Source organism: Panthera tigris, chromosome D3, assembly GCF_018350195.1.
Source record: "Panthera tigris isolate Pti1 chromosome D3, P.tigris_Pti1_mat1.1, whole genome shotgun sequence".
NCBI lineage: Eukaryota > Metazoa > Chordata > Mammalia > Carnivora > Felidae > Panthera > Panthera tigris.
Window position 1 is genome coordinate 24,893,581 of NC_056671.1, and position 22,235 is coordinate 24,915,815.

Sequence of the window (22,235 nt, forward strand, 5' to 3'; positions counted from 1 at the left end):
CCCCACATTGCCCACGTGTCGGGCAGGGAGGCCCCCGCTGAGCAGTGAGTGGTTGTCTCTGGTAAGGCTGCTGACCCATCAGCAAGGTCGGGGCACTGCCATCCAGGGCAGCTTCCCGGGGCCGCCTCCACCTGCAGGGCCAGGGGGGTCCCTCAGCATGGCCACAGTGGGTGGGGACTCCCACCAGGCCCAGGGGACTCCCAAGCCCTCAGGCACCCGGCCCTCCTCGCCTCCCTGGGCCCACCCAGAAATTCATCACACAGTGTGACGCAGCCCACTTCCTCCTCCCTGGGTTATACAGTGATTCCTTACCCCTTCTTGGGCAATAGCTCTTAAAGTGAACAGCAAGCAAATTGGCCTAATAGTTTTTATCTCTGCTTTCTTTCGATGCATCTAGAATTTTTAAAAAGTGAAAGAGCCACAGGGGGTTTGTACGGACTGAATGTCCCGCCGGGCACATGTCACTTTGGGTTAGCTGAGTGCCTTCTGCAGCCTCGGTCGAGCGCCCACAGCAGCACGTCAGACGGATTAGGCGCGCACATTCACTCCTGCGGAGCACAGGCCAGCGGGGGTGGGGGTGACGGGCGTCTGGCTGTGACTGTCCCAGAGCCAGGGCCAGGGCCAGGCCGGCAGCCGGACGCCCCGTGCTCTCGCTCAGTCTTCTCCCCGGGTAGGCTCCGGGTGGCGTCCCCTTGTGTGGCAACGGCCTTGGCTTCGTCTCTGTTCACACTCAGCCTGGGCCCAGTAACGGTGTCACAGAGGAATCACGCCTACACTGCTCTTAGGGTTTCCGGACCAACGTGGCATCCTCTGGCCTGGCCCTCGGTGGTAAATGACTCACAGGGCTCTTTCTGGAACAATTCCCTGCCTCCCATAGACCTACTGGGGCCAGTCCTGGTCTTCGTGGGACACTCCCCTCCTTGACAGGTGACCTGGTCTCTCACCCTGCCCTGCCGACTTAAAAAGACCGGCCCCCTGGGGCGCCTGGGTGGCTCAGTCAGTTGAGTGTCCGCCTCTTAATTTCGGCTCAGGTCATGATCCCAGGGTCATGGGATTGAGCCCCGCGTCGGGCTCTGCGTTCAGTTTGAGATTCTCTCTCTCCCCCTCTGCCCTTCCCCCACTCGCATACACTCTCTAAAAATAAAATAAAACACAGGACTGGCTCCCAACCTCCCCCTTGGGTGGGGCCCGTGAGGCGAACAGAAGCCCCCACGGGGTGGTGCTCCCGTGGGCAGCGCCCCAAGCCACCACCCACGCTCCCCACATGGACGCTTTGGGCCTGCCCGGTGCTTCCTGGGTGCATCCGTGTACGTGGCTCGGCAACGCCCGGTGCAGGCAGGTCCCCACCTGCCGGGCCCCGGCTCAGGTGTCCACGCTTCCCGACAGGGCCTGATGCACTCCAGCGGCCCCGTGGGCCGGCACCGGCAGCTGGTCCTGGTCCTGGAGGGGGAGCTCTACCTCATCCCCTTCGCCCTCCTGAAGGGAAGCTCCTCCAACGAGTACCTGTACGAGCGCTTCGCCCTCATCGCCGTGCCGTCCATCCGCTCCCTCAGCCCGCAGGCCAAGGTAAGCCTCGCGCCCGCCGCGGTGCCTCGCGGTGGGGTGGGCGCCCGGAGGACGGTCTTCCTGGCCAGCCTGGGCTCCTGGGGGTTAGGGTGTGATACCTTCACAATGTTAATTTTGTCGTTTGCGGCCCGGTAGGTTGGCCTAGGAGTAGATCCATCCGGAGGTCGGGGGGCAGCCCTCCTGACCCCTGACCGTCCTTTGCTGTCCCAGGAAGCCGTGATGTGTGTCATTTCTCTCCAGATGTCTTTGCCGTGACATCAAGGTTGGGAGCTACTCGGAGGCACTGGGTCAGGCCCGAGGCCAGGCTGAGTATCTGAGGAACGTGGTTTCCCCCGGCGCCCCCGACCTCACGCTGACCGGGCGCTGAGTCTGCCCACGGCAGAGGGGCCGCAGACAGGGCTGGCGGACACATGAGATTACCGTCAAGTGGAAATGGGTCTCACAGGCCAACGAAAGAACTGAGCACAAACGAGGTGGCTTTCAGGGGACAGACAGGGATTTGGGTCTCATTCCGCACAAGAGTCAGTGTGAGAAGCGATGTCCACAAAAATCAAGAGGGCGACAGTAGGCCATCCACAGAGTCATGGGTCTCACCCCACAGCCACCCTCGGCCCGTCCGCCTGATTGGAGAGCCTTCCAGCCAACCCCGATCCTCTTCCCCTTCTCCAAACCCGCAGACCCTCACGGCCCCCGACCCGCCGGGCACGCACTCTGGCGGCCCAGCTGCCCTGCCCAGTCTTCAAACTTGAAAATGGCCTCAAGTGCCGGCGCTCTCGGAGCCCCACAGAGCCGGCTCAGACGGGGCCCCTCCTAGTGGGAGAAGGTGGCTCGTTTAGGAACCCAAACCCCACACCCTGGGTGTGGACAGCCCCCTTGGGATCTGCCTTCGCCCCTGTTGACCTTGGTCATTGACATGGTTCAAACCAGGTCAGCTTCTGCCTCGCGGGGCTTGGGAAACCTTAGTTGTTTGACCGTTTTCGGTGGCTGGATTGTAACCTTCTCATGGAACAGAATTAGTTCGAAGTGAAAGAAATTATTTCCTCTGAGTATTTTTTGTGGCCGTGGCTGACTCTGAACCCCAGATGCGAAGGGAGCTGGCCCCGTTGGACACTGTCCCGCACGGAGGGCCTCTCGCTGCACCTGCTGCCAGAGGCACCCTGAGGGGCAGAGGCGGCCCGTGTTGAGAGAGCTTCGTGCTGATGACAACAGTGAGCTGGCTGTTTGCCACCGTAGCCAGGAAGAGGGAGAGGCCCGTCTCCTGCCCGACGCCCGGCAGGCGCTTCTCCTGCCGAGTCCGAGGTATCCACCTAGTGGAGCCACCAGCAAGTTATTCTGAAATAACTTGATACTTGATGTTTCCCCCCACAGCATCGAAAGGCACCTCTGGGGGGCAACCAGAACTTCGCTGGACTTTGTGCGATTTTATTTTATTTTTTTTAATTTTTTTTAACGTTTATTTATTTTTGAGACAGAGAGAGACAAAGCATGAACAGGGGAGGGGCAGAGAGAGAGGGAGACACAGAATCCGAAACAGGCTCCAGGCTCCGAGCTGTCAGCACAGCTCCCGACGCGGGGCTCGAACTCACAGACAGTGAGATCATGACCTGAGCCGAAGTCAGACGCCCAACCGACCGAGCCACCCAGGCGCCCCTGTGCGATTTTATAATTCAGTGATGTTTCTATTTTGCAGCACAGGGAGCAGAGGCCAGCCGTGATCTCTCCAGTACAGAGTGTGTTAAGTTAGCTCTGGCTCCGCCGAGACTGACTTGCCTTTGGTCACTCCCAGAGCCCTGACTGCTCGGGAATGAGTGTCCCCCTTATTTCAGGGCCCGCAGGGAGGTCTGCGGGAGTGAGACGCGTGACGCAGGCGGGTACCACATGCCCTCACCTCCTGCCCCTGGGCCCCCAGGGCTTCACAAACGGGAGAGGCCCTTTCTCCCGTTCGGTCCCAACTGTCGAGAGCTTGTCACATGGAGAATCGCCGTGTGATTCTCCGTGAGATGAGCACCCGGGTCTAAAAGGTGTGGAACGTTTGAGCGAACGAGGTCAGTGGGAGAACAGGTGCAGCCGAGCTGGGCCCAGCCCTGCACTGCCCGGAAGCCTGCGGCCGAGCCGGCTGCCGCCGCTGGGGCAGCGGGCCACCGTCTGACGGGTGGCCCGCTGGTCTGTCTTCCCTCCCTAGTCTCACCTGAGGAAGAACCCGCCCACGTCCTCCAGCTCCACGTCCATGGCGGCCGTGGTCGGTAACCCCAAGCTCCCGCCGGCGGTGATGGACAGGTGGCTGTGGGGGCCGATGCCGTCGGCTGAGGAGGAAGCCTACATGGTGTCAGAGCTGCTGGGCTGCCAGCCCCTGGTGGGCAGCGTGGCCACCAAGGAGAGGGTCATGAGCGCCCTGACCCAGGCCGAGTGCGTCCACTTCGCCACCCACATCTCTTGGAAACTGTCGGCCTTGGTCCTCACCCCCGGCGCTGACGGCAACCCGGCCGGCGGCAAGAGCTCCTTCGGCCACCCTTACACGATCCCCGAGTCCCTGCGGGTGCAGGACGACGCCAGCGACGGGGACAGCATCTCAGACTGCCCGCCCCTGCAGGAGCTGCTGCTCACGGCCGCCGACGTCCTGGACCTGCGGCTTCCCGTGAAGCTGGTGGTCCTCGGCTCCTCTCAGGAGTCCCACAGCAAGGTCACGGCGGACGGGGTCGTCGCGCTGACGCGGGCCTTCCTGGCTGCCGGCGCGCAGTGTGTCCTCGTGTCCCTGTGGCCCGTGCCTGTGGCCGCTTCCAAGATGTTTCTCCACGCCCTCTACTCGTCCCTGCTGAACGGCCTGAAAGCCAGCGCTGCCCTGGGGGAGGCCATGAAGGCGGTGCAGAGCAGCAAGGCCTTCTCGCACCCATCCAACTGGGCAGGTAGGAGCACGGGCCGCTGGTGGACCCCGGGGCTCGGTCCTCACGGCCAGCCCCCCGCTGGGTTTGAGGAGGGCAGCGCGGGGCCCCGAGGAGGCGCAGGGAGAGGGCAGTGTTTGCGGAGACTCTGGCCTTCTGCCAAGTCGGTCATTTACCCCCATGGTGTTAAGGTGGTCTTTTTGACGAGGGAGCCGCAGAATAGTTTGCCATTGGAGCATGAGGGTCGACCTTTCCTGAGACGTACGTGTATGCTGGACGACCCATTTTATGGCACCTTCGCGTGAAGTCCCTTGAGGGACTGTAGGAAAGAGCCGTGTGGTAGAAGGACCCTGGGTTTGGTCATTGGGAGACCTGGGCTTGACCTAGCCCCACGCCTGGGCTCTGTGACCGGAGCCTCACCCTTCCTGGAGCTCAGCGCCCTCACTGGTCACAAGAGGGTGAGAACTGCTCGTCCGTGTGTGGACCGTCTGGGGAGGGGGCGGGTTCAGTGTCTGTGACACGTGTGCTACGACAGCACGTGCTCTGGGCGGACCTGCCATGGGCTCGGAGGTCTGGGAGCGAGGGGACAGTGTCGTCTGTGACGTGTGGTCACAGGTGGGACAGGGGCTGACCTGGGGACCCTCCCGTGTGGGAAGCCCTCCCTGGCAGACTGCCAGCACCAAGAGTCCGCCCCGCCCCCCAGCCTCACCCAGCAAGGGCCACATCGCTGACGCACCCCACGATGTGTCAGCCTGTGGCTGTCTCTCAGGGGCGGCCCCTGCACCTCCCAGGATGCTCCAGAGCAAAGGCCAAGTTCCCATCAGTGCCGTAGCAATGGGACCGACCCATAAACAGAGTGTCTTAGTCTCGAGAAACAGAAATGGCAAACACACCCCTTTCAAACATTTATATTTCGTTTTAATCCACGTATACGTTTAAAAACCGGGAACAAGATGGCTTTCGCCTCACCCTTCCTCTCCAAATAAGTCGGGTTTGCGTCTGCCGACAGGGGTGGCGCCATCTTGCAAAGGAGGGGAGGCCCGAGGCGGACCCGGCAGCGGCGAGGGCCAGCGGTGGTGCCCGGCCACCAAGCCGTGTTGTTCAGAAATGGAAACGTTTGCTTGCTTCATGCAGCGGCACAGCCGTAGCGTTTTCCTAAAAGGTGTCCGGAAGGAACAGGACAGAAGCTACCGTTTCCTCATGCAGCTGAAGACAAACCTCCTGGCAGCGGCTGTTCTGCGGGGGGAGGGCCGGGGGCCGGGCTGTGCTGTTCAGCTGCTTCCCCACCGGGAGCCGCGGCAAGCAGGGCCGATGGCGGCAGCCCCATGACGGCTGGCGGCACTGACGTCTGCTTCTGTGTGCTCCCCACAGTCAGAGGGGCTTGGGCCCCCGTGCTTGGCGCTTCTTCCTGACGGGACCCTGCGCCTCTCTGGGGGATTCCCCCCCCCCCATCTTCCCAACGTGTTTATGGATGTGGCATCTTTGTCCTTGTTTTAGCGACGGACAACACACAAGTCACCGCTCAGTGCTGGGGACAGCGGTGTCTGAATGGTGCTGCCCTGCTCACCTTAAAAACAGCCCTGCCTCCTTCGTGCCCTTGGAAATCCCCTTTTCTCCATTATCTGGGGGCAGCTTGGCCCTCAGCTTGCTTGGTGGCTCGAGGAGACCCCTCCGTCCCTCCCCCAGGCACTGCGTGGGTCCCCCCGCCCCGGCTGCCTGCTCGTTCCTTCGGCTAGAGAAGGGTGCCTCCTGCCCCGCGGCTGGTGGCCCTGTTCCCGGACATGTTCCAGACAGACACAGGGGTGTCTCCGGTGTTCCTAGGGATGGTGGCCAAGCCAGGGAAGGGGCCCCGGGGGCCCGGCCCGTCAGCCCAGGGACCCCCATGGCCTCTTCCTGCCCTCACTTCCTGTGCAGCAGGAGGACGGAGGTACTTCCCCGAGTGCCCAACACTCCCCGAGCAGCGAAACAGTATCAGTTCCTAAAACGGAGGGGCCAGAAAGGCACCTTAGGGTCCCCCGGTGAGTTAGACATCCCCGCCATCCGTCCTTCCGCTTTGCTGTGCGGGCCCCTCTTGGCCCGGCGGCTGTGAGGTACCGAGGTGAGGGCGGGCTCAGAGACACCCTCCTTGGTTCTCCGCAGGGTTCCTGCTCATCGGGAGCGACGTTAAGCTCAACAGCCCCTCGTCGCTCATCGGCCAGGCCCTCACGGAGATCCTCCAGCACCCGGAGCGCGCACGGGACGCCCTGCGAGTGCTGCTGCACCTGGTAAGCGCCTCACTCAGGCTCCCGGGGGCAGACGCCCTCGAGAGGAGGGGAGACTGTGGCGTTTCCCTGGCACCGGGGGACACGAGCAGGTGGAGGGGGCACCGTCCCCAGACGTCCACGGGTTGAGCCAATTGGTCGAGCGGCAGGCACCACACGTGTCCCGGGCACAGCTGTGGCAGTCTTTGCCGAGGTCCTGGGGCCCACGTCGCGGCTGCTTCTGGGCCATGTGGCCTTGGGCAACTCGCCTGGCTCGCTGAGCCTCAGTTTCCTCATCCGGAAGGGGGGATAAAACTTTGAATTTTTCAAGGTCATCGAGAGGATTAGAGAACAGGTGAGTAGCTGGAACACAGTAGGGTCCTAGTGGCTGAGAGGTGGTATTTTAGAGTCAAACGGCACGGGCCTTCCCTGAAATTTGGTTGGAGGAAGAGTCCAGCGCTGACCCTGCATTTGGCCAATCCCAGCCTCTGTGGGGCCGGCGCAAGGGTATAGACAGAGGCTCCACATCAGCGTCCACACATTTAAAAGTTACACATCGGGCCAAGAAGCAGTGACACAACATCCATTCCGCTCTCCCACTTGGTAACCTGGAAGGCGGCTTCTAACAATTTAGAACCGTCAGCCTCCATGGAGCTCTGCGCAGGGAAGACCGGCCCCGCCCCAGCCCGGGGGGGTCCACGTGGGTGGACAGTCCATGCCACATCCACGCTCTTTCCAGACCCGATGCAAACAGCTGCCCGCTGCCACCCCGGAGGACAGAGGTGCACACGCCATGGCTCTGTCCGAGCTCGAGAGACAGAGGACGTGGGGCCCTGGGATCCACACAGGCCCTGGGAGCAGGCTGGGGGCTTTGAGCAGGGAGCTTACTTTGGGGGCCGGGTTCCGGTGGGCACATCCACTCAGCTGGGCACGCTTATTGCCCCCATGGGCCCGGGGCCCGGGCGGGGGCGCTCAGTGCGATCCTGGTGGTAGGTCGGTCCTGTACGTTTCCTGAGCTCAGGGTCTGCCTGACATCAGTGTGTGGCCAGGTAGGAAGGAGGTCACCTGCAAACCCCAGGCGGCCCACGGGCCAGACTTGAGGCAGCCCACACCGCCTGCTCCAGGGTAGCTGAGCTCGCTGCTCTGAGAATTTGGGGAGACTCTCCCGGCTGATTCGGACCTGTGCCTGGAAACTGCACAGAGTGATTCGGCTGCTCAGCTTAGGACCCTCTCCGGCCCCGTCGCCCCCCCCCCCCCCCACCCCCCGAGTCCCCTCCTTCCTTGCTGCGGCCCCCAAGCTGCTTTTCTGAGAGAACCGAAGTGCTCTCTCTACCCCTTTGGCTTTCTTCTCCCAGACCAGGCTTGGAGCCAGAGCCAGGTCTCTCCACTCCCCACTCAGCCCTGCGGCCCCTCAGGCACATTTAAGGGCTGTCTCTTCTTTCTTGGCTTCGTTTCCCAGGGTGAGTACAGGGGCCATGGGTCAAGTTCACCAGCCCTTGCCTCCTAACTACCCTGGGTGCCCCCCGGGCCCCAGTGGGCAGCATGTCTCCAAGGCGTGCCAGCCAGCCAGCTGGTTGTCCTGCCCAGGAACACTCCTGTCCTGCCTGTGAGGTCAGTTCCCAGCATCCCAGGGTCGTACTGTGAGAAAATTCTCAGGTGACATCCTGGACGGCTCTTCTGCCCCTCCAGTGATGGCACACGTGCCCCAGGGCACACGGGATCTCCGGAGGGACAGAGCTTTCCCCTAAGGAGAGAAACCTGCAGGGAGGCCGGAGGCTGTGGGAGGTGCTCACGGGGAGAGCAGACTCACTAGTGACTGGACACACTGAGCCCAGCGTGTGCCAGGCATGGCTTTGGCCCTGGCAGGTGGGAGGGGGACCTGAGGTAGAAGGGGAGGCATAGGTTCTAGAGGTCACTGCCGAGGGATGAAGGGGGAGTCAGGCACGGGGAAGAAGGGCGCCGCCAGCCAGAGCCCCGCGATGGGGACCGCTTGCTGTGTGCGAGGTGTGTGGGCCAGCGAAGAGGGTTCGGGGGCCTAAAGGTTTGTCCTAGTGATGGGGCACCGCTACACGGTTTGAGGCAGCCCTGAGAGCGGGTTTTAGATGAGTCATTTGAGTGTCTGTGGGGGAGAGCCGGGAGCAGAAGAGTGGGCTCGGGAGGGGCCAGAATTCTTCCGAGTCTCCCGGCCCTCGCTGGCATGGACCGGAACCTTCTTTCCCTTCGTGCCCTCCCCTGCGAGAAGCCGGGCCGCTGCTGCAGTGTCAGGATCCCCAGGCCTGGGCACCCAGGGGGCAGCAGGCAGCCGCGTACTGGCTTCACACCTTAGGCTTTGTGTGTCCCCAGAGCCACCGGGAGAGAAACCGGGGCTGGCCCCTGCCCCTGCCCGGAGTGGCCCTTCACTCCCCCTCGCCCTTGCAGGTGGAGAAGTCCCTGCAGCGCATCCAGAACGGGCAGCGCAACGCCATGTACACGTCCCAGCAGAGCGTGGAGAACAAAGTGGGCGGCATCCCCGGCTGGCAGGCCCTCCTCACCGCCGTGGGCTTCCGGCTGGACCCCCCTGCCAGCGGCCTGCCCGCAGCGGTCTTCTTCCCGACCTCCGACCCGGGCGACCGGCTCCAGCATTGCAGCAGCACGATCCAGTCCCTGCTGGGTGAGCCTCACGGTCCCTGCATTCATAGGGATGCTGGCTCTCACAGCTGGAAAGGAGCGAGTGTCCCAAAACATGGCAGGGTCGCAGACACAGACCTCTCCTCACGTGGAGGAGATCTGAAATAGCAAAGCATTCTCTGCCCCAGCAGGGCACGGCCCTGGCTCTGCCTCTTCCTGGAGTCACACGGAGGAAGGCTGGGCAGACAGTAGCTGCCTTAATATTTCCTTGGCAGCTTCGGATCTGACAGAGCTGTGTGGCCAAACCCCAGCATCAAGCAGGCTGCAGGCGCTCAGAGCTGACTTTTGTGTATCACTCAGAGGAGGTGATGCTGCCTGAGCCAGGGCTGGGATCCCAGGAACGTGACCACACACCTGGAGGATTGCAGCAGGGGCAGGACCGGCCTTTCTCTGAGCCCCTTCTCTCCTTTCTTAAGTCAGACATAGACCCACATGCCTGGCTATCCCACACTTTTTAAAATGTCACCGACGCAGAGCGTCTCAGGCTCTTAGCCTGGGGAGGGCTATGAGTGCAGAGGCTCTTCTGGGTAACACGCACCTTCTTCTTGGTTTAGGTCTGCCCAACCCTGCCCTCCAAGCCCTCTGCAAGCTCATCACTGCCTCGGAGACTGGCGAGCAGCTCATCAGCCGGGTGAGTTGAGCTAGCTAGGGTGGCTGAGCCCAGGCCTGAGGGCTGTGCCAAGCTGGAAAGACGGGGTGATTTGGCCCTAAATAGGAATCTGCAAGTAACACTGTCTTTTGCTTTTTTCAGCCTTTGGGATTAGAAAGAAAAGGCGAGGGCTGGGGGTGAAACGGCCCCCCAGGCATGTGCATGCACAGGGGGCAGATGCTTGTGCTGTCCTCTCTGGGCACTGGGTTCCGAGAGCAGTAAGGCATCAGAGGATGCCTAAGGGGCCCCTGTCCCCTGCAGCCTCAGGCCATTTCCTGAACTATTCAGTGGCCTCCTGCACCTTGTCATCCCCGACCGCCAGCTTTTTCTGCTGACAAGTGTTAGAGCCACATTCCCTCAGCCAGCAGGTGTAGGGCTAGCCTGCCAGGTCCACTACACGTGTCCAGATCAGAGTACGAACCCTGCCTGAAACAAAGTAGCCACGGCCGTGAACACAAAGTCAACTCTAATGCAAGATATTGGTTAGCAGGTTTTTAAAAATGTGCTTTCTTTGAAGGGAACGTAGATCTAATTCAGCAATCAGGAAGAGTCTAACTCTCAGTATCATGTAGGCCCTTCCCAACTTGGCCGCAGAGCTCCTGACCTTCCTACTGCCAGTGAGGGTCTGGAACAAGGGGAAGAAGTGACATGGTGAACCCCAGGGTGACCGCTGTGTGTGGGAGGGCTTCCAGATGGTATAGCGACCATGAATTACACAGGACAGTTGTCTCTGGTCATCTTGTAGTGTAATAATTTGAAAAAACAATATATATTATTTATCAGCTTTCATGTTAAATGTTAATGTTTCTGTGCAGAAATAAAGCTGTTCTGTCTAGGATTAACCTCTGAAAATCTGAGTGCCTGGAGCCCCCCACCTACCTGGGGTTGTTTCCAGCCCAGATCTGGAACACCGTAGCTCAATGACATGGCCCCTTCTTTAGTTCCTGCTCGCTCTGCAGTAAGCGTGTTACATCTCCTTGTCGGAGAGAATCAGGAAGGCACTTCTAGAACGTCCTGAACCCAGGAGGGCTGGAAGCCTGTGCTCTACAAGAAAGAGAATTCTAGAATTACATCTGCAGGGCAAGGCTGAGTCCCAAAACCCAGCTGCTTGATTTCTTGCTTTGGGTGGCATCACAGGGACTTTCTGCCTCCTATCCCGCTGGGCCCCAGGCACCATGTCCGGGACTGCCCCCCCATGGCCGGCAGACGGTGGATATTTCTTGAGTCACTCTGGAACCACGGACGTTTCTAGAGTGGCCTATACATGGCCTGTGCACCCCCTCCCCCCGCCTCCCACCCGAGTCCTGCCTGCCCTGCTCCTCTCCTGGCAAGGAAGGGCAGGGCCTGGCTACCCCTGACCGCGTCTGGCCTGGTGTGGCTGTTTGTTTTCCTGTGTGTCCCTGCTGACTCTCGCTCCTCTCCCCTCCCGGTCAGAGCCGCGGGCCTGGTGTGGCGCTTCCTAAAGCAGTAAGCAGCTCGTGTTGCATAACAACCTGTGCTTGAGTCTAAACTCTCTTCTTTCTCTCTCTTTTTCTTTCTTTTTCTTATAATCTGCTGGCCGAAGGCTGTTAAAAATATGGTTGGAATGGTGAGTAACTACTTTAAGTAGCAACTGTTGTCAGGTGAGCCCCTGCACCCGCCACCCCCGCGTCCCCTGGGCCCGCTGTGAGCTCAGGCGCACGTGCTGTGGGAGCCCCGTGCACCTGCCCACGCGCGCCCCGGGCTGGGCTGACCCCGGCCGCTGGCCACCACCTCGCGCGACTGCCCTCTTCCTCTGCTCTGGCTCCCCCTTTCCTGCTCCACCCTTCTTGTGTTCTTGATTTGACCTCTCAAGCTCCACCAGAACAGCAGGGAAGGAAGTGACTTTAAGTGAGTGACCCTGACCCGAGTCGCCACGGACACTCGAATGGGTCGTGTGGGTTCTTCTGTGAGCGCTAAGGCTCTAGAACATACCTTCACCATGTAACTCGAGATCATCAAGAGGGTTCTAATAAAGACTAACGAGGGGGCCGGCCAGTCCTACAACCCACCCCTCTTCTAGCCCCCGAACCCCAGCACCAGTGCACGGAGGGAAGAGGTGCGTCTGCCCTGACCTGTGACCCCCCCCCCTCCCCTGAGCCTCCCCAGAGGAGCCAAGACGGTAGGCGTGAGGTGCCATACAAGGAACTTCCAGTGCTGGGCACGTGTGAGGTCATTAGGGATGACAGCACCAGGTGACGCAGAAGTGATACAGGGGACAAATCGTAGGCGGGCTGGAGGGGACAGAGGCGCTGGAAAGGCGCAGGGCTCACCTGTTCTTGTCCCTCAGCTCCACCAGGTGCTGGTTCAGCTGCAGGCGGGCGAGAAGGAGCAGGACTTCGCCTCGGCCCCCATCCAGGTGTCCATCAGCGTCCAGCTGTGGCGGCTCCCGGGCTGTCATGAGTTCCTGGCGGCTCTAGGTAGGACGGGGCACCCTTCGCCCACGTCTTCACTCCCGTTTTTCAAAACCCTGTTTCTCCCAGTTTCTATTGGGGAAGGCTGGTAGATTCTTAGGGGTCTTTGTGTTTTCTTAGCTGTTTTGTTATGTAAAGATGGTTCAAAGATTCCAGCACTTTAGCCCAGTTTCCAAACGGCCCTCCAGCCTGGTTCCATCTCCCCTACCTACCTTTTGGTCTCATCTCTCATTTCTAGGCGTCATCTTAATCTAAACGCGCTAGCTTTCAGCACCATTGGGGATCAAGCCATGATTAAAAGCTAAAGAAAACAAAGTCACAAAATAAGGGTTTTAGGGTCGGTCTCTATCCTACTGTTGAAACTCCGTTAGATTTGTTAGATTTGGTGCCGGGGACCTAGAACTGCACGCACCAGGATTCTTGTGCACCCAGATGCTTTCTGTTCCTTTTGTGACACTGAAACATGGCTGAGGCAGCTTGACATCATTGCTCCTTTACTAGATGTGTTTCTGGATACGAAAACCACAAGAGGCTGTAGGCTGCTCTCCTGTCCCACTTAAGTGCCTGTGTGATTTGCCCGGGAGCCATTCCCTCCACCAGCTTCTCTGCGAACGCCTGGGTCCTGTGAGGCAAGGTGCTAGGCTCTGGGGGTGCAGCACTGAGCAGAGGACTGTGCGCTCCTAGAGTTGTCAGCCTGGTGGGCAGATATGGTAGACACTTGGCCTAAGGGGAGCACCTTAGGTCACAGGCAGAAGCATTAGGGTCCTAGCGATGGCTGCAGGGGTAGGAGGCAGGGAGGCAGGGGGGTGTCTTCAGGGGGAAAGACCCAGGCAGAGGGAAGAGCCGTCGGTGAGCATATGTGTGAGGCATCCATGCTGGTGCAGGAGGCACAGGGACAGATGAGGCCACGAGGCCACGGGAAGGCCTTTGTCTGAACCTGAGGGAGTGGGGGTTCCGGAGGATGACACAGCTTCAAGTCACTGTCACGGAGACCAGGCCATCCGACATGGCAGAGCAGCCAGTCCTTAGGCAGTTTTCTTCTGCTTGTGAAACCTGGATATTCAGCATAAGGCCTCATTTATAACCCATTTTGCAGGTGACCTTTCCCGGCCCTCCTCAACTTAGGGCTGGCTCCATTTGCTTTTTTGTTTTTTAATTATTATTTTTTTAATGTTTATTTATTTTGAGAGAGAGAGGGAGAGACAGAATCCCAAGCAGGCTCCATGCTCTCAGCACAGAGCCCGACGCAGGGCTCGATCTCACGAAGGGTGAGATCATGACCTAAGCCAAAATCAAGAGTCGGACACTTAACCGACTGAGCCACCCAGGCGCCCCTGGCTCCGTTTGCTTTTAATGGGGGAACCCCCAAAGCCCCATAGGGACTCTGAATCTCTGTAAGTCAATGCTCTGACATCCTTTATGATTTGTACTCTTTCTGTGGACTTAAAGCACAGTCTTCTTGGTATAAACATAGCAAATTAATATCTAAGTAAATATAGTCAGTAGCAGTTAGCCAGGTCCACACTCAGGAGGAATTTCATTTGACCTCTAGGACAGGCCTGTCCCTGGAGCAGTGACACAGGACCCAGGTGAGGGAAGACGGAGCCAAGACCTTTCTTTATAAAGGAAAAGCTGTCTTCCTCATGCAGGGCCCACACCTCCTCCCTTCAGTGTGGGTCTGACAGCCAGCCCTCCTCACTGGTGAACTGGATATTTCCAAGTGGATTGTTAGCTCTCCTCGGTGTTGGGAATTGTGGGTAATTTCCTACTTCCTGGCACTTTCCAAATCCACTGATATTCAAGGGGCGACCCAGTGTGCCTGGACTGGGACCGGAGGAGGAAAAGTCTCTGCAGGCTGGGCATCTGGACAAGTGACTCCCTCACTCTTGAGGGCTCTGAGGCACCGGGTGCCCTCTTTCCAGCCCTCAGCACCCAGCAGGAGCCATCACAACCCATCACAGGGCTGTTGGCTATTTACTTCAGTGCTGTCGGAGGAACCAAGTCACATCGTTCTGCTAAAAGTAGAGGTTTCTAAGCAAAATCTTACATTTAATATGAATTGGTTATTCGCCCTGAAATGCTGAGTTCTCGGAGACCTTCCTACTGCTTCCAGGGACTGTTTATTTCTGAGTCCAGAGGGGAAAATGTCTCAGAGCAACCGGAAGGCCGAGGTAGCTCCTCGAGTGAACCGAATTCCCACAGGAATTAGCGCCAGACCCGTATCAGAACCCTGGAGTAAGAATGAAAACGTAGACACCCATCTGCTTTGGTGAACACAGCATGCAGGCTACGGCAGATTGTACGTCAGAGGAGGGAAGGGCCCGGGATCACAGGTGCCTGCCCCCTGGGCCGTCGGCACCAAGTGCTTCCGCGGTTGCAGGCGGCGCTCAGTGATCCGCTGCGGGAGGCCGGACGCGGACGTTGGGTGCCGAGGGCTCCGCGGGCCCTACATCCTGTCTGTGCACACAGCCTTTGGCCACGGCGTCTGCGTCTGGCTCCTTCTTCCCGTGCGCCTCCCAGGGAGAAGGGCGCCGGGTGCCTTTGCGAGGTCTCTAATAAGTCTCCGTGCGCTGGTGGCAGCTCGGTAGCTCGCCTCCTGCTCGGGCGGCTCCTGCCCTTTGCTGTGCCCGCTCCACGTCTCAGTAGAGCCGTTGGTGTCAGGGAGCGGTCCCCCTGGACTTCAGCAGAACAAACAGAGCGCAGTCCCAGTGGGGTGGCTCGGCCCAGAAAGCAGACGCTCCGTCGTCAGGCGCCGCTCGTTTCCACGCCCTTGGTGGCAGACGCTGAGCACGTGTGAAGACACCGTCCCTGCCCTTAAGAAGCCTCCACCTTCCCGGGCACCAGCTTTAAGTGTTGGACCCCGGGCCGAATGGAGTGGCCGGTTTTTGTCCCTCTTCAAGTCTTTTTTAAGTGCATCGGTTCTTGGAAGGAATGAGCCCTACTGATTGGGACCAGGGGCTCTCGGGAACACAGCTGAGGGCGGGAAAGCTGCCGGTGCTCCAGGACGGGCAGGAGGGAGGGAGCCAGGCCTCCAGGTGCACACTCTGCACTCGGGAGGGGTGGGACCCGCACCTGCACCCGGGGCCGCCCCAGGCTGGGCGCTTGCTGAGGGGCCCGCAGGGCTTCCCGTGAGACCGTCCAAGGAGCCCCAACGGCTCTCAGCCTTTTCCAGACGTGGACTCTTCCCTACGGAAGCAGATGTTTACATTCTTTGCTCCCCTAGGGTTCGATCTCTGTGAAGTGGGTCAGGAGGAAGTAATCCTGAAAACCGGGAAACAAGCCAACCGGCGAACCGTGCACTTTGCCCTGCAGTCTCTGCTCGCGCTCTTCGGTAAGCGCCTCTCCCCCGCCGCCCCCTCCATGCCGCCCCCTGCGCGCCCGGGGTGCAGACGCCCGTGCCAGCCTGGCTGCATCTTGGGAAGGGAAGGAAAAGTGAACATGTAGTTTTGGCATAAGTGTTCGGAACTGTCCAAAGGCGGTCAACACACCAACTCATGACCACAACGCGTGGTAGAGACAAGGTGTCGCCTAGCGCGGTGAAGATGACACGCAGAGGATGGGACGAGACGGGGTGGCAGCCGCTGACTTAGGGAGGGGCGGGTCCCGGTCATTCATGCTGGAGGCAGCTTTCAGTCCCCTGGGGGCACTCTGCCTGCCTGCCACGCTCAGAGGGTGGTGCTGGCTGCCACTCAAAGACCGGATGCTGGCAAGGATGCTGGCCCTGGTCTGAAGGCAGAATCAACGGGATCTGCTGAAGGGTGTACGTCACAGGAAGGGAGGGTCGCAGGCAATACCTTGTTTGGGGGAACAAACGCCACCTTTTGCTGAGACCTTGGAAGTGGCAGGAGGAATGGGCCTGAGTTCCGTCTTGGACACGTTCAGTTCTGAAATGGCCGTTAGACACCTGTGCCGACGGCTGGTTACAGGAGTCTGAAGTTCAGGGAGAGGCCGGCGGGGAGAGGACTGTGTCCTGTGATCACTCTGGGGTTCACAGTTTGCAAAGACGAGGAGGTCCCGGGAAGGAGTGGTCAGTGAGGGCAGGGAGCGACCAACTGTGAACCTGGGCAGTGAACAGTGGGTTTGGCAGCATGGATGCTGCCGGTGACGTTTACAGGAACGAGGGAGGGCAGAGGTTCGAGTGGAGGGGGCTGGGGGCGGGGGGAAGAAGGGGCTAGGGGAAGGGGGAGGAGGAAAGGCAACGCAGAGAGAGAGTGTAAATGACCCTGAGGGGGCTGCTGGAATCCAGAAGGTAGTGGCTGTGGGTTCAGGACAGGGGGCAGCACAGACGGCCCACAGGCCCCGCTCGGAGCATGAGCCACGACACTTACCCTTCCCGGCGGGACCTCGTTCCCCAGGATTCCGGGGTAAATTCAGATTGTGTGCACGCAGCACATACACAGCCCCCAGCTAGCTCCTGCACGTAAGGGGATGCTTGTGACCTTGAAAAAAACATCGAAGCCACAGAGAATTCTAACTGCCCTCTGGGCACTTATGTCTTGTCTCAGATTCTACCGAGCTGCCCAAACGCCTCAGCCTCGACAGCTCGTCCTCCCTGGAGTCTCTGGCCTCGGCCCAGTCCGTCTCCAATGCCCTGCCCCTGAGCTACCAGCACCCGCCCTTCTCCCCCACCGGTGCGGACAGCATCGCCTCGGACGCCATCTCCGTGTACAGCCTGAGCTCCATCGCCTCCTCCATGAGCTTCGTCTCCAAGCCCGAGGCGGGGTCGGAAGTCGGGGGCCCCCGCGGCCGGCAGGACTACGACCGGTCCAAGAACGCCTACCCGCAGCGGTCCACCCTGCCTCGGGGCCAGCTGTCCCCCCAGACCCGCCCTGCGGGCGGCAAAGATGAGGAAGAATACGAGGGCTTCTCCATCATCAGCACCGAGCCGTTGGCAGCCTACCCGGAAAACCGGAAGCTGCGCTTCTCGCCCGATCACAAGCAGTCGCGAGTGGGGACGGCCGGGGGCGTGAAGGTTTCGGTAAGCTCCAAGGGCAGCGTGAGCACACCCAACTCTCCGGTTAAAATGACTCTGATTCCCAGCCCCAACTCTCCCTTCCAAAAGGTTGGAAAACTAGCAAGTTCAGACACGGGAGAATCGGACCAGTCGAGCACAGAAACCGACAGCACCGTGAAATCCCAAGAAGAGAGCAACCCAAAGCTCGATCCACAAGAGTTGGCCCAGAAAATTCTAGAGGAGACGCAAAGTCATCTCATCGCGGTAGAGCGGCTGCAGAGGGGCGGCGGCCAGGGCAGCAAGAACAGTCACCCGGAGGACGGCAGCGGCCCCGGGCCCAACGGCGGGGCCGTCTTCAGGGCGTCAGAGACCAGCGCGTTCAGCAGGCCTCCCCTCTCGCACCCCAAGGGTCAGCCGTCACCGGTCGCTGCTAAACCAAAGCCCCCAGCCAGAAGCTCGTCCCTCCCCAAGGTGAGCTCAGGGTACAGCAGCCCCACCAGCTCGGAGGCGTCCGTCAAAGACAGCCCGAGCCAGCACGGGGGTCGGCCGTCGCCCGGCGCGGACTCCCACACCTCCCTCCCCGACCAGCCTCTCTTTAAACTCAAGTACCCCAGCTCTCCTTACAGTGCTCACATTTCCAAGTCGCCGAGGAACGTGTCCCCCAGCTCCGGCCATCAGTCTCCTGCCGGGAGCGCGCCGTCCCCGGCCCTCTCCTACTCGTCGGCCGGTTCTGCCCGCTCCAGTCCCGCCGACGCCCCCGACATAGACAAACTGAAGATGGCAGCCATCGACGAGAAGGTGCAGGCCGTGCACAACCTGAAGATGTTCTGGCAGAGCGCACCCCAGCATTCCGCGGGACCAGTGAAAATATTCCGGGGCCCCCCTGGGACGATGACTTCCAAAAGAGACGTCCTCAGTCTCCTAAATTTGTCTCCTCGGCACAACAAGAAGGAGGAAGGAGTGGACAAGCTGGAGCTTAAGGAACTGTCCATGCAGCAGCCTGGAGAAACGCCACAAAAGGCGCCTCCCAACGGCCACTGGCGCACGGAGACCACGGCACTGGGCACGCTGCCCCTGCCCGCCGGCCCGCCCGCACCGGCTCCCGCCCGCCCTTTCAGACTTCCCTCTGGCAACGGCTACAAGTTTCTGTCCCCGGGGAGATTCTTCCCCTCCTCCAAATGCTAGAGCGCGTCTCACAGCCGCGGGCTCGGGCTGCAGCAGCCGCGGAGACAGGCGCACGCTCACGGGCCCACGCCCGCACTCTGAGCGCGGGGGCCCCACCAGCCACGTCTCGTTGGGTGCTCCCTCGGGGCGTGGGCCGCCGCCGCACCCCCCGCGCCCCCATCCACGCGGCCGGCGGCCACCCTGGGCCAGAGCCACCACAAGCCGGAACTTCCGTGGTGTCGGTACCGGAGGCTCGTGGAATCTTCTACATGCTTCACCCAATGTTTACCTTGAACTCCCTGCTTCTCATCTCTGATGTGACTCTTCGACAGGATTTTTTTTACAAAACGGTCATGGTTCCGGGTGGGGAGAGGAAAGGGAGCACATATTTTGCTAAGAGGCATATATGCAGTACCTTTTATACACAAATACAAATAGAGCTTTTTTTTAAGGCTTTCAGGTGCTGGTTGGGGGAGGGATATATAAAATCTAAGTTGAATTCTACATGAAAGTGTGGTATTAGCCAAAAACAGAATGGTTTTTAAAATGCCAATGATTTGTAATTAAACTGTAGCAATTCTGGTCGAGTGATCGCGTAACATCACAGTAGCAATGCAATAAACTCACTGTCCAACAGCACTTCCGTCCTGAACTCCACAAACGTCCTTGGGGCCCCACTGTCAACCAAACTTGAATTTTCTAAAAAATTTTATGTAACTCTCTTCTCCAGGCATTTTAGAACTATGCAATTGTGATTTAAAATGCAACTTTGTGCTTTGAAAACATTATTGACCTTTTTTGTACGTGGATAAACAACTTGGTTTTATTACCGATAGTACTTTGCATTTATAGCTGTTATTTTTAAAAAGCTCAAATTTTTTAAAATGTCAAATTTTGAATAGTCATCAGTGAGTAATTATCAAGTTTGCGGGGGAGGGGGGAGGTTGAAATTATTCAGTTTCCTTGTAAGCAAAAAAAAAAAAAAAAAAAAAAAAAAAAAAATACACAGCTAACTAGATTTAACCAGAATGGAACTTCCAGCTCCTATTCCCTTTGGCAGCTGCTTTAATTTTATTCTCTTTTCCCAACTCCAGGCCTCTGCCACCTCTCCCATCTAGAGCTGTTCCCGGGCTCCCGCAGCCCCAGCACCCCATGTCTGTGAGTGGCACCCTCGTCGTAGCGGGGACCACGCTGGACTATGTCCACGGCCTAAGAAGCCGGGGTGGGTGGGCGGGGGGGCGGCTTTTGCTGGGATTTACATCCAAACGGTTGCTGAGCAGGGACATAGATATTCCTGAAAGTGTTGTCCTGAACAAACAGGGTAGGCATCTCCTACAGCCGTGACCGTGAGCCCAGGTTCTCGTCAGCAAGGCTGTGACAAAAGACAGTCTAGGTGGGGGTAAGCATTGACTTCTAAAGAAAGAGATGAAATGCTAAAAATCACACTAGGACTAACTTTAGTTGGAGAATTTGAATACACCTCTTTTACAGAATTCTAAAATTAAAATCCTCCCGCCCTCCCCGTGGGGAGTGTCACACTGAGGTGGGCGGCCGCTGGGCCCGCGACACCTGGAGTGGACGTGAGAGGCGTGGCGGGAGGGGCGCCAACATTAAGACCCCCAAGTAGAGTCTTTAGCCTCAGGTAGGATCTCACTTTCTCAGCACACACTGACCGCTTGCCCTGTCACTCGGTGGACCCTGAAGAGAGGGAAGGAGACTATTTCCTCGGCGCGTTACTCCCCCCCGAGCCCCATCATCGGGCCTCTTTCGCCTTCACCCCGACAGACAGCAAGGGTGTCCCGTTCGCGCCCTGACCCCGACACTGGAAGACAGACACTTCACGAAGAAGCAATCACGAGGTTCTCGGTGTCAGGAGGGAAAAACCAAACGGTAATAGAAGTCCCAGAGTAGCCAACGAAAGCAAGTTCATAGCACTGTGCATTTAGATAGTGAAATCAGGTCCCCACAACAAACACAACACCTCAGAGTAAATTTCTGAATCCCGATGTAGATAGTCAGGCGGTTCCTTTCTTAGCCATCTCCGCCCTTTCCCAAGTGCCGAGCGGCCCTGGAGGACCGGCCTGGGGTGTGTGCTCCCTGTGTGAGCGCACGCACCCCCGTCCACCTCCAGTGCACGCCCCTACCACCCAGACCGCTTCCCGTGGTGATCGAGCCGGCTAGGAGGTCTCGTGGACCCTGACCTGGCGTTAGTCGTAACCACACTATTGTTTTAGGTTTCGTGTTGAAAAACCAAATGGTGTACGTGACCTTCTTTTTTTTTTTTTTTTTCCTGTCCTAGAGATAAGCTTCAATGAAGGAAAGCTTAACATGATGAAACAATAAGGACCAATCTAAAAATCACTGTAGAATCGTCACTTGCTTATGTTTACTGTCTTGGTGTTTTCTTTATGAGTGAAATGGATGTCAAGTCACAGGAGATTTTTCAGGCTCCTCCACGGAAAAAAAAAAAAAAATATGCACTTAAAAGTTATGTGAGACTGTATAATTCACAGATTTCTTTGTACAGATCAGGGGTTCGCAGACCGTGACCCACAGGCTGAATCTGGTCGGAGGCCTCGTTGTTTATAGCCATGAGATAGCGATGGATTTCACATGTTTAAATAGTTATAGAAGTACCTCCATAATATTCTCGATTTTGCCTCTTGGCCCACAAAGCCTACCATACCGGATGCCTGACCTTTTAAGAAAAAGTTTGCTGACTCCTGGTGCAGGAGACAGAAAACACAATTAGAATGTTTTGTTTCTACAGTGTAGGGAACGTGAGTGTCGAGTCGTGGATAAAGTTGGCATGCTTGGGAACCCTGAGCCATGGGGTAGAAGCAAAGGACTCCCGCACAGTCCGTGGCTCTTTGCCCCGCTTGGAACGATTCAACGGATGTGGGTAAAATGAACAAAACCATCTTTTCCTTACCGTGTGCAGAAAGCATTGGATACGTTTCGTTTTCAGCTCAGGAAACTGGAATGTCCTGCCCCCATCCTCCTCCATCAGATGCAGATACACTGAGCACAAGCAATAAAATCTCCCTCCTCGGCATGACCACAAAGCAAGGGGTAGATCCCATCTGAATTCTCACCCGTTGGCGAACTTGTTAATAACCAAGTCGAAACACCAGGACAAAATGAGCTACTGAAACTTATGTTTTGATCCGCCTTAGCGTGTCGTGAAACGAAAATGTTGGCACTTCATCCTGTTTGAAAAACACCGTGGCCTGCTCTGATCCTCGCTGGGTCTCAGCAGGAGACAGGGTGCTGCACACACTGTCCTTGTCCCGCTCTGGCGTCCCAGTGAATCTGGGTAAGTGGTCATTGCAGCAAGTCCCCAGCACACGCCCGACCCTCCCCCCCACCCCACCCCCACCCCCGACCCCCCTGCCGCCTCCCACCGCCACTTGGTTAGTTACTGCTCAGTGTGGAAGAAATAGGGCGCGGTACTCTGGTTGCTTTCAGTAAGGAGGCAGAGGGTGAAAACTGTGTTAGTTTCATCCCATATTTTGTTGTTTCACCTGAAAGGATTGTTCATGTGGTTTGTGAGCTGGGCCCTTGCTTGTCACGGTTCTTTCAAAGATGTGAGGACACATGCGGTCACCTCTCCCCGCCTCAGACGCCTTCCCCACTTGGCACTCGCCCCCCACCCCCTTGTATGCCGTGTTAGCCATCCTTGGC

General features: G+C 58.4%; 1 protein-coding gene across 3 annotated transcripts in view; it reads left to right on the top strand.

The window, feature by feature from the left end:
* The window catches only part of TTC28 (tetratricopeptide repeat domain 28), a 626,414-nt gene extending 606,659 nt beyond the window's left edge, over nt 1-19,755 (top strand). For 2 of the 3 annotated variants that reach the window (XM_042962136.1, XM_042962138.1), the window contains 9 exons: nt 1,387-1,566; nt 3,749-4,469; nt 6,585-6,709; nt 9,104-9,335; nt 9,907-9,983; nt 11,566-11,589; nt 12,310-12,439; nt 15,657-15,764; nt 16,939-19,755. In XM_042962136.1, the coding sequence (XP_042818070.1) occupies nt 1,387-1,566; nt 3,749-4,469; nt 6,585-6,709; nt 9,104-9,335; nt 9,907-9,983; nt 11,566-11,589; nt 12,310-12,439; nt 15,657-15,764; nt 16,939-18,572 (3,231 nt within the window). In that variant the 3' untranslated portion in view covers nt 18,573-19,755. The remainder of the gene's footprint in view (nt 1-1,386; nt 1,567-3,748; nt 4,470-6,584; nt 6,710-9,103; nt 9,336-9,906; nt 9,984-11,565; nt 11,590-12,309; nt 12,440-15,656; nt 15,765-16,938) is intronic. The other variant, XM_042962137.1, reaches the window with a different exon arrangement.
* Nucleotides 19,756-22,235: the final 2,480 nt, after the last annotated feature.